The following is a 12,307-nucleotide window of genomic DNA, read 5'->3' as shown; positions in this document are numbered from 1 at the left end:
GGGCGGTTGGATTGAGGCTTGGCACAATATATCTCCTTCCCTCTGCACTTTTTTCTCGTCTCACGAAGACGTGAGAGTATGCGATGTACTTGATCCTTCACTCCTGTGAAGCTGTGTACACCTCCGCTTGCTTCACATAGTCAATACAAAGTAACTTTTTTCCCTTCTGACTACCATTCACACCCCGTACACGTCGTGTCGGTCCACTGGCGCTGAGGTCTCTCATGGGACGATGGCTTGGATAACGACGTGGTGAATATCAGACTTCACATACCTTATAAGATGATGAACGCAAGTGATTCTTTGTGAAAAGGATCTCCTGTTGCCATATTGCTGCTCGAGTAGTGCTCCATTTCATTGTGCGCCGCCGCGCGTGATGTGCAGCAGCTTACCAATTGCGATGTACCAACAGTCTCCTCTCCTTCTGCTTTCTTTTTGTTGGAAGAAAGCAGAGGAAGGGAACTCAACGCTCGCAGAACTAGGCCCCCCGCATCATTCTGCATGGCGTTCGCCCACTCTCTGCTTCATCCCTGGCCTCTCTTACCTGTTTCGACCACTCTACATCTGCTCTTGTTTCCCCTTTCTGGCCATCGTTATCGCTCAATCCCATTACTATGCGAAGGAAATAAGAAAGATCGCTTTGTCCCCTCTCTCCTCACACGCTTCGTGATCGAAGCACTTCCCATATATACAGGCACACACACACGCACACACATACACACAGGCACATACACACATTTGCCATACGTCACCGCACACGCGAAAGCCGACCAGTGTGTTGTGTCTCTTGTTCGACCCACAGCCGCAGAAGTAACTGCAGCCATAATCCCTGGCATCGTTACTCTCTTGCGTCCTTTACTTTTTTGTGCGTTCGACAAAGTTGCCGCCCCCCTCCCCTCGATCAGTTCCTCTCCTCGGAATTTTAGCGCTCCTCCTCCCTTTTCTGTGTGTGTATTGACGCTTCTTTTCGCTCTGCTGCTGCTTCCACCATCACAGAGGTACACTGCCCCTTGTCACGCGTGTGTGTGTGCTGTTGCGGCTGCTGCGTGTGACTGCCCAGTCTTTTTCACCTTCTTCCTGTGTGTTGCCTGGTAAGTGGAGGAACAAACGACAGTCTTTCCCTGTGCAGCTATTGTTGAGGCTGGAAGACGACCCGGTGGGGAGGCTTTGGGTGATTTTCAAGCGCACGGAAATCAAAGTTGGGCACGCAGCACGGGGAAAGGAGGGGAGGTCAGAAGCTGAAGCATTTCTGAGTCGTGACGGCCGCGCTCATTTGGCATTCTCATCGTTTACAGAATCCACAGCGCCATCTTTGTTCGATTCCCTTCCCGCTTTCCTCGCTGTGCGGTCCCGCAGTGCACTCCTCCTCCAGAGAGACGCTGTCGTGTACATTCTCACATCACTTTTTCTCGGTCTGAAATTTCTACGTTGTCTCTTGCAGTTTGCCATGCTCCGCCATCTCTCGGCGTTGGCCACACGCAGAAGAGCATGCGCCTTCAGTGCAAGCGCGTCTGTCCTCACCGGATCTACCGCCTCCAGCACCTTCTGTTCCACCACCACCCCCGTCCGTCTGTACTCTAGCGGCAACAAGGACTACTACAAGACCCTCGGCGTAGATCGAAATTCCGACTTGAAGGAGATTAAGAAGGCTTACCGGAAGCGTGCGCTAGAGACCCACCCAGACCAGGGCGGGAACAAGGAGGAGTTTGCAGAGGTGGCCGAGGCGTACGAAGTACTTAGTAACCCCGAGAAGAGGAAGGTGTATGACCAGTATGGCTCCGAGGCGGCCACAAACCCAAACATGGGTGGCCCAGGCATGAGCGGCTTCGGCGCTGGGGGACGCTCCGCTGAGGATATCTTTGCCGAGTTCTTCCGCGGCGGAATGGGTGGGATGGGCGGGTTTGGCGACATGTTCGGCGGAGGTCCTGGTGGTCGTCAGGGAACGCCTACCCTCCAGCCGCTGGAGGTGCGCACGCGGTTGACTCTGGAGGATGTGTACAAGGGCGTGACCAAGACCATGCGTGTGAACCGCCCGCAGGTGTGTTCAGAGTGTAATGGCTTCGGCAGCAAAAGCAAGACAGAGAAGCCCAAGTGTGCCCAGTGCAGCGGCTCCGGACACGTAGTCCAACAACACCGGATGGGACCCGGCATGGTGCAGCAGACGATCTCCGAGTGTCCGCGGTGCCGCGGGACCGGCTCAATGGCGAAGCCCGAGGATCAGTGTCCTAAGTGCCACGGCAAGGGCTACCGCACCGTATCGCAGGACGTCACGATTGAGATTCCAGCCGGCGTGCCGTCGAATGTGACTCTCGTAGTGCGCGGCGAGGGCGGCACGATACCTGGGGCGCCGCCTGCAGACATGCACTTGCATGTCGAGCTGAGTCCCCACCGTGTCTTTCAGCGCCGCGGCAACGACCTCATTGTTAATAAGGACGTGACGCTGCAGGAGGCGCTTCTGGGATTGCATATGCCACTGAAATTACTTGACGGCCGCACGGTCAACGTTGAAACGACGGCTGATCAAGTCTTAAAGCCAGAAGGGGTGATCAAGATAACTGGAGAGGGTTTGCCTGGCACCTCCGGAGAGCGCGGTGATATCTACATCTTCACCCACCTCAAGATGCCCAACAAGCTGAACGATGAGCAGAAGGAGAACATCAAAAGCGCCTTTGGCGCACCCGGGAGAGATGCATCAGCGTCCCCAGGCAATACCGTGAGGGCGAGGGTGATGCGCGAGTCTCGTGAGCAGCTGGAGGAGCAGAAGCGTAGCCTGTGGGCCTCGCAAGAGAGTGGTAGCTACAGCGGCGGTAGCGGTGGCAGCTCTCGCCGCTCCGCAGGAAGTGCGCCTGGTGGTGGTGCCCAACAGGTGGAGTGTGCGACACAGTAACGACCTGTTTTGTTTTCTTTTTTTTTAAGCATCTGTCTGTAGGATTTCGCTCTTGAGACCAGCTAAGAAGGGAGGATGGCAGTGGGAGAGGGAGACTGAGAAAAGTAAACATCATACCCACCCGTACTTTCCGCTCGCCGAGTAACAGGCCATAGATGGGATGGCTTATTTGCGTGCGTGTTTGAGGGTCGTTTTTTTACGCTTCCTGTTCCGGCCCGGTGCTGCCGCGTACTGGGATCTCTTCTCCGCTTTCATGGACATCTGTACGGTGTGCGATTTCGTTCCCCTTCACCCTTACCCCTACCTGCATGCGAGCGTCTGTGTGTGTGCGTGTGAGGGAAGGGGCTTGGCTGCGCGGCCGCTCGGAGATGCGATCGTGACCTCTGCGCGTCAGAGGCGCTATACTTCGTGTCTCCCTTGCTTGTCACGTCTTTGACAGACACTCGTGTAATTGTTTGTAGTGTTTCGATTTCCATCTTTGTGTTGCCTCGTTGTTGGTGTTGGGTGCAACTTCCTTGGTCGCTTTTCTTCCTTCTCTTGACGCTTTTTTAAATGTTTCTCCGTTCCACCTCACTCCTTTTCCTGTTCTCTCTCCGGATCTTCCTAAAGACAAGGCCTGCTATACGCCTCCACCGTCCTGCACCACCGTGGCAGGCCTTCACATCTATTACCTAAACTGTTCTGAATGTGCAAGGAGAAGAAGTAGAGAAGCCAGAGAAGTACGCTTTTTGTCTGTCTGTGTCTGTCTGTGTGTGTATGCGTGTGTATGCGTGTGTATGCGTGTGTATGCGTGTGTATGCGTGTGTATGCGTGTGTATGCGTGCTTTGTTCACATGTAGCTGAATCGCAGGGAAAGAGGCCATTGGGAGACAAAACAGGACAGCAGAGCTGGCTGGTTTTCTCGACCGTCTTCTCCCTGTCCCCAGTCTGCAGCTAAGCATACTCGATGTGGTTCGAATTGGATTCCCCCCCTCCTTTTTAAACGCCGCTATGGCGTCGATATGTGCGAAGAGCGAGGGTGCGCCGGCGCTTCACCACCTGCTCCTCAGCGCTCAGAACTCTTGCTTCAATACTTCCCTCTCCTCTCTTACCCACACTTGCTCAACTCTTCGCACTGCTGCACACCAGCGACCTGCAGACCCGATGGAATGCGTCTGGCATGTGGACCACCTCCACCCTTGTCCTCATCCCACGCTTCTGTTTAGCTCCTTCTCTGGTTTCTGCTTTACCTACTCTTTCGAAAAGGGGAGGGTTAGGGTACACTAGCATACGTGTTCACCCCTACGCTGCAAGTATTGATGCGCTCTGCTGCTTTGCCACGACGGACGATGGCCTCCGCGTGAAGGGTTGACAACCGGGGTATCGGTGTGAGGTCACCTACTCGCTTGCCGCAGCTCAACGTTTTCCACTGAATAAGCTTTGCATGAACACGATCGCAACAGTGATAAAGGCCTTCTGCAAGGACATTTCTCGTGTCCCTCTCGTCCCTGCCGAGTTCTTCTTCGAGCTGCACGTGCGTGTGAGTCGAGCCGTTTGTGGTAAAACTGACGTTTTGGCACTGCTGGCATGTGCCGACAATGAACAAAGGCGTGAATGGCACTAAAACCTCCGAGGTGGTGCCGAAATCGGCCGCCGCATCTGCCATTTCCGTCTCCATCTCCGACGACGACGACAACCTGAACCTGCCCAGCCCTGTTCGACGCCTGATTCCACAATTGCACGCGGCTCGCTATGGGATGCCACGTGCGAGAGGCACTTTCTGGCTTGGTGAACATCGTTGCGAATAAGCGACAGTCATCCAGCTGCGTGTGCGGGGCTGCCGTGCCCGCGGCTTAGCTGCACAGGAAATCCGGCACGCCAAGCCCGTGCGCTGTCGTTCACAGCTAGCGGGACGGCGTCAACGATGGAGTAGACACCCAACAAGCATCTGTTCTGGATCATTGCTAATACCCCTTTGCGAGGTGAATCACGAGATGGAGTATGCAATCTCTGTAGCCGCATTCGAGTTCCAGCGGCTGGACCAGGTGATGGAGACGAGGACAGACGACAGCATTGGGACCTGTATGCGCCACCCACGCGCTAAAGAGTGGCACGCGTTGCATGGCTGAAAGCTGTATTACATGCAGTGGCGGGGAAGTGACTTCGGATTAGACGGGTAATGCCAGCACGAGTCACTCCCCTGACCAAAACGCTCTTCAGCAGCGATAGGCGCCACGCATTCACGAGCGGGCGCAATGGTAGCATCGCCGTTCGCTCCTTTGAAGGCCACTATGATTGCACTGCAGCTGTCACCACCTGTCTCTGTGTGTTTGCCGTCACCGAAAACAAGGGCATAACTCACTCCCAACGTCGTGCCGAGAGTAAGCTGTGTGTTTCATCGCGAGTTTTAGCGGCTGCCTCTTCGAGTGGGAATGGTTGCCTTAATGGGATGCCGAAAGCTCCGACGGATGGGGTTTTTTTTTTTTTCCGCCGACGACTCAGCGGGAAGGGATGCACCTTCTCAAGAGCTCCGGATGCCATGGACTGCACCCGAGCACTACAGTGGCGCTAGAAGAGCTGTCCGCTTGTGCAAGCATCTTAGACCGTATCGAGATGAGCTGCATTGTGGAGTCCCTCAGACTCGACGTGCGCACCTTGCAAAAGGCCACGTGTGTGTCGTACACAGGGGCCTTTGACATTTTTCCTTCTAGAAATTACGTTATGACTGTGCTGCACCTTCATCTCCTGGCGCATTCTCACCCTCACAGGACTTGCTGGTATTTCCCGTCAGTGTCTAGGGCACTAGAGAGCCCGCCTGTAACCGCACTCAGTTCTTCTTTGCTACAGGGAGTGAGAGACCGCAGCCGATCGCGTCCGAAACGAGGCCATAACCCTCGTCGAAGAAAGGCATGCCCGAGGGGTAAGGCGTTAAGCTGCGTCACTGCAGGTGTCTCTGTCCGATATCGTGTCCCGCGCACTTTTCTTTCCATGATCCACTCGGAGGTCTTGTACCACCACGTGGAGCGTCATCAGATCGTTCACGACACAGGGGAGACTTTGTGTTGGAAGGTGGGAAAGCGGCAGACGCACGTGGTGCGGCTCGCTGCGCTGCGAGACCGGGGCCTGTCTCTGGAGAAAGCTGAGGGCGAAAACGAAGAGGCTTGCTTGTCCGTGGGCAAGGTAGACGATGGGGGTCAGCCCATGACCGCTCTTTTCTACTCTCTTGGTATTCTTTGCTGAGACTCCACCAAGGAGCTCCACGAGAGACGGCGTCTCTACTGTATCGGATGGCTGTATTCCAGTGAACAGCACGCATGATTTGCCAAAGCGCACGCAGCCCTCTCCGACTTGCCGATGTCGCGTCTTGTCTCTCTTTTGTTTGAGTGTGCGGCCCTTAACAGAGGCGGACCTGCTCACCCATGTTTAGCAGCGCGAAATGTGTTAGCGTTTGTTCTCTTACCCTTCAGCAGAAAGCGCAGTATCTACTCGTGATAGCAGAGAGGGGAGGAGGGGGTTGCTGAGAAAAACACGTACAGAGGTAGCATGAAGGTCTGGCGTGCCGACGGCGATGACAAGTGTGGGTTGTCTCCTCCGTGTGCCAGTCACCGCGTCGCCGAAAAGCTCAAATGCAGCTTCTCCCGGTGTGATACACTGTGAGGTGGTGTCTACAGTAGTTGCGCGTCTGCGGTGGGCACGCATATCTGCCGACGCACTCACCAACTGCTCCGTGAGGCATCTCATCGCCGTACAGAGAAAAGGCGGCGCTTGACCATGGTGCGGACTCACAAGGGACAGATCAGAGTCGCGGAATCCCACAAACCATACGGAGCGCTGCACTAAACTGACAATATGAGGTGCCCCTGGGAAGCGGGCGCGTTGCTGGTGTTTACTGTGGATCGACACGTATGTCGACCTGCTTCTGCGAGGGCGGCTCTCGCGCGTGGTGCAGAGCGGAAGAGAGACGTTTACGCTGACATTTTGCACTGCTTTCCCCGCTTCTCGCGTGTAAAAAGGCAAAAAGCGTGGAGCGAATACGTGAACTATCAAGTCAGCAGTGGAAGCACCAACAGTACCGGACACTAGCGCTTCAGCACTCGTGCAAAATATGGAATGTTCTTAGCGTGAGGGGATTCGACCAAAACAACATAACTGGTCTCGCCTTTTGTGTCCTGAGCCTTTTCATCCACAAATGTGTGCACCTCACTGCTGTGCAACGGGGGGATGTCATTCTCTGTCCGTCGCTTCTCTTCCACCCATTCGCTTTCCGGAAAGCCACGTGGAGGCCTCGCTGAGTGGCCAGCATGCGAGGATCATGATTTCACAGGTATCGGGCACAGGCGAACTCACCGGCTCGAGCTCTGCTTCTGTTGACTCTTTTCTCTCCATGTCCCTCTCCTTCAAACGGATGCACACGCGTACACAGCGATAAAATTATTGTTGCCTTCCACTGCATGGTGGTGAATCAATATCATGCTCAAAACTAGCAAGACGCTGGCAGCACTTCTCCCGTCGCTGAGTTTTGGTGTGAACAAGACGGACTTCTTCACGAATCTGTGGCGCAAACCCCAAACGCGCGATGAGCGAGTAAAAGAGTACGTGCCAGAGGTACTGGAGGAGAGTCTTGTCGAGCAGCACGCGGTACTCGAGGAGAGCACATCGCGCGACATCATCGTCGAGCTGGGCAACAAGATCCTGCAAGAGATGGACAACAAGAGCCCCACCCCAAACATCGCACCACACCTCAACAGGCTGTTGCTCGAATACGGCGTAAAGGACGTGATCGCACAGAGGCCACTGAGTTACTTGTTGTACCCCAACTCTTCAGCACTGTCGGCTGGGGAGCAGGCGCATGAACTCGTGTCCAGTTTTCCAGACAACTTTCGGGCCATGATTGAGGAGGTGGAGCGCAACGGCTGCTCAGCCAAAATACCAGCTCCTCTGCTCTCCGCGTCAGAAGCCCATGCGCTTAAGGCAGCACCTACGGTAGCAGTAGCTGGGCACGACCCCACGTCAAGTGTAGATCTGGGCAGTGGTGCGGCGACTTCAGGAGGGCCTGAGTCCCCTGCACCTAGCGACTCAACCCCTGGAGACGACAAGGCTTCCTCGCCGTCACGGCGGCGTGCGGACAGTGTGATTATGGCTTCCAAGGACGAATACGAGCCCATGGATATTACAATGTTTGTGAAAGTGGCTGCTGGCTTGGCCATGGCGAACTTGCACTGCGGCGACATGCGCAACGCCGTACGCTGTGTTGACGCTGGTATCGCCTACGCCAAAGAGGCGTCCCGTCTCGGTGGGTTGCTGGGGCTGAAAGCGGGTCTGCTCGTGCACCAAAAGAAGTTTGTGGAGGCTGCCCACTGCGCACAGTTGGCGGTCGAGACCTCGGGAAATGTGCAGGGCTACCTTCATGGTGCCTACGCGCTGCGTAAGCTGAGCCGTCTGGAGAAGGCAGTGGCGCTGCTCGAGCGGGGCCGCGAGGACCACCCTATGAACACACAGTTCGAGACCCAGATTGAGGCTATTCAGAAGGAACGCAGGCTCACACTCCCGGCATCCTCCTCGCTTTCATCAACTAACACGGACGCGGCCCAAGAAGCGCTTCCGACGACGTGACCTCTGTTAAGCATACCATGCGCGCCAATGTGCGCGCGTGTCTGCGTTGGGAAAGATGCAGGGGTAAGAAAACTGCAGACAGACCCTTTATATCTCAGGAGAAGACCCTCCTCCTTACTCCACCCCCTTTGAGCTAGGGGAAGCGCCTTGAACAGTTGATCGCTCTTCTGAGTATGCTCACAAATCTTCAGGTTTGCTTGTATGCTTGAAGTTGGCCACCGTTGTGTCGCGTTCGTGTGATATAGTGCACATGTCCCCTCTACTCCGAAACAAACCACATGATGCAGAGCTGTCCGTATCAGCTATGCTTTGCCACAGTGCACGCCCTTTCCCCTTGCCCTTCAATTCCTTCCATGAGAATTGCAAGTGGAAGGGGAGCTGGAGCGCGACAGCTCCTGTTAATTCATACCTGCACTGCCTGCACTTTTGTTGCTTAATACCAAACCAGTAAAGGCACTCTGTGTGTGGGTGGTGCTGGTGCCACACCGTGATTCAATGCACTGGTATACTTCGTGTTGATTTCCTCTCCTGTTACTTTGTATCCCAATCCCCTCCCCTGCCCTGCCCTCGCTATATCTACATGCACACACATGCACACACACACGTATATATATATATATATGTATGTATGTATACATACATACCATTGTGTGAGATGGCCTTACGTTGATCTTGTTTCCTTTGCGAGCTACACATCACAAGAAAGGTATCGCTACGGAGGCAGTTGCCGTCACTCAGAGAAGAATAAGAAATACGAGGTGCCAAGACGGGCAACACGCGTGACAGAGGTAGAGGTGGGGAGCTCATCACACAAGGAGGACAAGGAAACCAAATGAAGCACGCGTATCAAGCACGACGTGCAGCCGCTTCACTGTGACTTCGCCTTCACCACCTCCCTTTCTCTCTCTCCTCTCTCCGTGTGTCCTTTTTGCTTCTTTGTTGCCAGTGGTTTCCTGGGTTTGGGCGCGGTTTCGCAGTGCCGCACGCTTTCATAAGGGGAGGGGGAGAGGGGCCCTTTCATCACCGTGGGGTGCGCGTGTGGCGACGCCGCCAGGCGAGGGTGAGAAGAAGCGCTTCGTCTGCCGGCTCCCCCCCCCCTCTCGCCGCCACCGCTTTTTGTGGCAATAAAAGAGGAGCTTTTTCGTTGAGTGTTTGGTGTGCGCGTGCGTGTGATCCTTCTTTCTTCGGTGGGAACGAGGGGAGGGGCCCCGTGCAAGTGTGTTCCGAAAGGGGTGGCACCCCGGGACACGTTGCGGTGGGAAACTGTCGACAGCGTCATCACGCACCCATCTCTTTTCCTGCTCCTGTCTTTACTTTTTTCTTTATTTTTTTCCATTCACCGCTGTTCCCCTGCGACGAAAATTGTCTTCGCTGTGTGTCGTGTTGTTTGAGTCTCCCAAACAAAACACAGAGGCGGAACCCATGGGGGCTGTTGTTGACCTGGACTCTGAATTCCAGGAGCTGAGGGATTCCGTTGTGAAATACCATAGGGAGGACACCGCCTTCACCTCCAAGTCACAAATCTTCTACAACAAAGGCCATGCACACAGCTGCATCAACTGCTTCCTCGTACTGCGGCTGGAGCGGCAGGCGAGCGGGGAGGAGACGGTAGGTATTTCGTGGTCCTACCCGTACACGCCGGCTGCATCTCTATTGCGGTACCCCAATTTAGGCAAATTCGCGATGGCCAACGCCGGCACCTCGTACACGGTGGACCAGCTGAGCTACACATTTGTGCTGACAGATAGCAAAGGCGTTCGTGAGTATGGCCACACGACAGCCTTCGTGAACGGCGAGGCAGTTGTGACCATCTCGCCATATCCGTGGTGCAACTTCTTTTACCGACTCGCCTACCTGTTTGTCGCCAATGGACACGAAGGTGGACGGAGGCTCGTGAAGGCGTTATGCAAGTGCTCCACGCCGCCGTCAGGTGGCATGTTCAACACCCCGCTGGATCTCGGCTTGACTTTTAATCGGCCCTATGATCGCCTCTGCTCCTTCATTGACACGGCGCCGCTCGACATGCTTGTCATCTTTCCCAACATGGACGATCTCTTCTCCGTTTTAGCGGACCTCATGCTGGAAAAGCACATCATCATTGTGGGGCCAAACTTTTCGATTGTCTCAAATGTTGTCATGTCGCTGCAGGCGCTCGTTGCCCCTTTTGACTGGCTGCACATCCTCATTCCGATTCTTCCAACCGCGCTGCTCGACGTGCTGGCCGCGCCGCCGCCATACTTGGTCGGAATCCTCACGTCCCAGATACCGCAGCTGACGCGTGTACCCCTCGACTCGGTAGTGGTGGTCCGCCTCGACCCCCGCGGCGTCTGTGAGCGTGTCGATTACCACAACGAAACCCGCGATCGTCTGCCACACTCCGGCAAGTTCAGCGCGCTGCGGACGGGGCTGTCTATACTGCGGATGCGGCACCCGAAGGACCAGACGGTGCGGGACCTATGCAGCTTGTTTCTTACGTACTACGCCTCTCTCTTCGGCGAGATTGTGCTGAAGGGGGAGCGCCGGTACGTGCGCAACGAGGGGGTGCTCGAGAGCACGCACGTTTTCTTTGAGAGGCTGCTTTGCACCCAGAGCTTTACCGTATTGATCGAGGAGGTCAGGCGGGCACTTGACTCACCCAACTCTAACGACTGGATGGACAATGAGTTCATCGTCGCCGCGGTGCGCGGGCAGCGTGACATATTCCCAGAGCACTACGAGGCCCTTACGATGGAAGAAAGGAATGGCGGAGGATTTATTGAAAAGTACGAAGATTGTTTTGGTAGCAAAGAACGTTTCAACGGCTTCACTGCCGCCGTGCACGGCTTTGGTGGCCATCCGCTCGGCGTTGGACGTCTCTTCATTAGGTGCTTGTGCTCCCGCTGGTGCGGGTCCGACCTGTCAGAAGAGACGGATGACAGCTACTACCCGGGTTGCCGTATGGGGAAGGCGATTCTGCAGCACCGCTACCGCTCCTCCTCGACCGAGGCCCCTGTGATCACTGACGAGATGATGACTGAGATGCCGTCGACGCACGCGCCACCGGAGGACGGCGTACGTGAGTTTACTGTCTCCGTTTCCGCCATGACGTCCTCCTCCACCGAGACTTGTATCCCCAAGTCCTTGTCCTGCTGAGAGTGGTCGATAATAGCGTTCATGCGAGCCAGGTATCGTTCAATGTGGTTCAACATTGCCTGTTGGCTGGCGCACAAGGGCCACACACTGTTTTTGGCCTTGCATGCCTGTGCGCCCGCTCGACGGAGTAACGGTGACGTTTCTTCCCCCTCTCTCTTCCTATATATAACTTATTTCTTAGTTCTTCCTTTGTTTTCTGCCTTCTCTCTATTCCGCTCTCTTTCCCTGTGTGTGTATGCATTGACACAGTTAGAGAGAGAGAGGGGAGGGGGGAAGGGGGGGATGGTTGATGTTTTTTTTCGTTTCGTCGTCTGCACACATTCTGTCGTGGGCTCTTTTTCTCCTTCCGTTGGTGTCTTGCGTGGATGGTGCTGCGTCTGATCGCCTTCATGTGCGCATGGCGCGTGCGCGTACAAATTGAGCGGTGTGCCTAATGTCTTCTGGTTTTGCCTTTGCGGTGGCCCTTTTCCTCTCTTCCCCTTCTTTGCCTTTCTCTGGGCATGTGTGTATTGTTAGAGCGTTGTAAGCGTGACGACTCTCTCCCTCTCTCGTGACTTACTGTGTCTTGTGAGCTCACTCGATAAGGAAGCCCCGCTCCTCTGCTTGCCCTGAAGGAAAGAAATCGAGACTTAGATGTGCAGCGTGTAATTGAGTGGAGGCTAGTATTCCCTCATGGTGGTGACTGTTTGTGCGTTA

At 55.1% G+C, this 12,307-nt stretch overlaps 3 protein-coding genes across 3 annotated transcripts; all 3 read left to right on the top strand.

The window, feature by feature from the left end:
- Positions 1–1,447: 1,447 nt before the first annotated feature.
- On the top strand, positions 1,448–2,887 carry LPMP_342830 (chaperone protein DNAj, putative; the record flags this gene model as incomplete). Its single annotated transcript, XM_010704407.1, has 1 exon — positions 1,448–2,887. The coding sequence occupies one exon, from the start codon at positions 1,448–1,450 to the stop codon at positions 2,885–2,887; it is 1,440 nt and encodes a 479-aa protein (XP_010702709.1).
- A 4,449-nt stretch (positions 2,888–7,336) lies between these two features.
- LPMP_342820 (hypothetical protein) lies at positions 7,337–8,479 on the top strand (the record flags this gene model as incomplete). The annotated part of the gene is made up of 1 exon (XM_010704406.1): positions 7,337–8,479. The coding sequence occupies one exon, from the start codon at positions 7,337–7,339 to the stop codon at positions 8,477–8,479; it is 1,143 nt and encodes a 380-aa protein (XP_010702708.1).
- Positions 8,480–9,901: 1,422 nt separating this feature from the next.
- Positions 9,902–11,611, top strand: LPMP_342810 (hypothetical protein; the record flags this gene model as incomplete). Its single annotated transcript, XM_010704405.1, has 1 exon — positions 9,902–11,611. The coding sequence occupies one exon, from the start codon at positions 9,902–9,904 to the stop codon at positions 11,609–11,611; it is 1,710 nt and encodes a 569-aa protein (XP_010702707.1).
- Between the last annotated feature and the right edge of the window lie 696 nt (positions 11,612–12,307).

Source organism: Leishmania panamensis, assembly GCF_000755165.1.
Source record: "Leishmania panamensis strain MHOM/PA/94/PSC-1 chromosome 34 sequence".
In the NCBI taxonomy this organism is placed as follows: domain Eukaryota; phylum Euglenozoa; class Kinetoplastea; order Trypanosomatida; family Trypanosomatidae; genus Leishmania; species Leishmania panamensis.
Note: the sequence above shows the minus strand (reverse complement) of the source record. Positions and strands in the feature narration are given on the sequence as shown.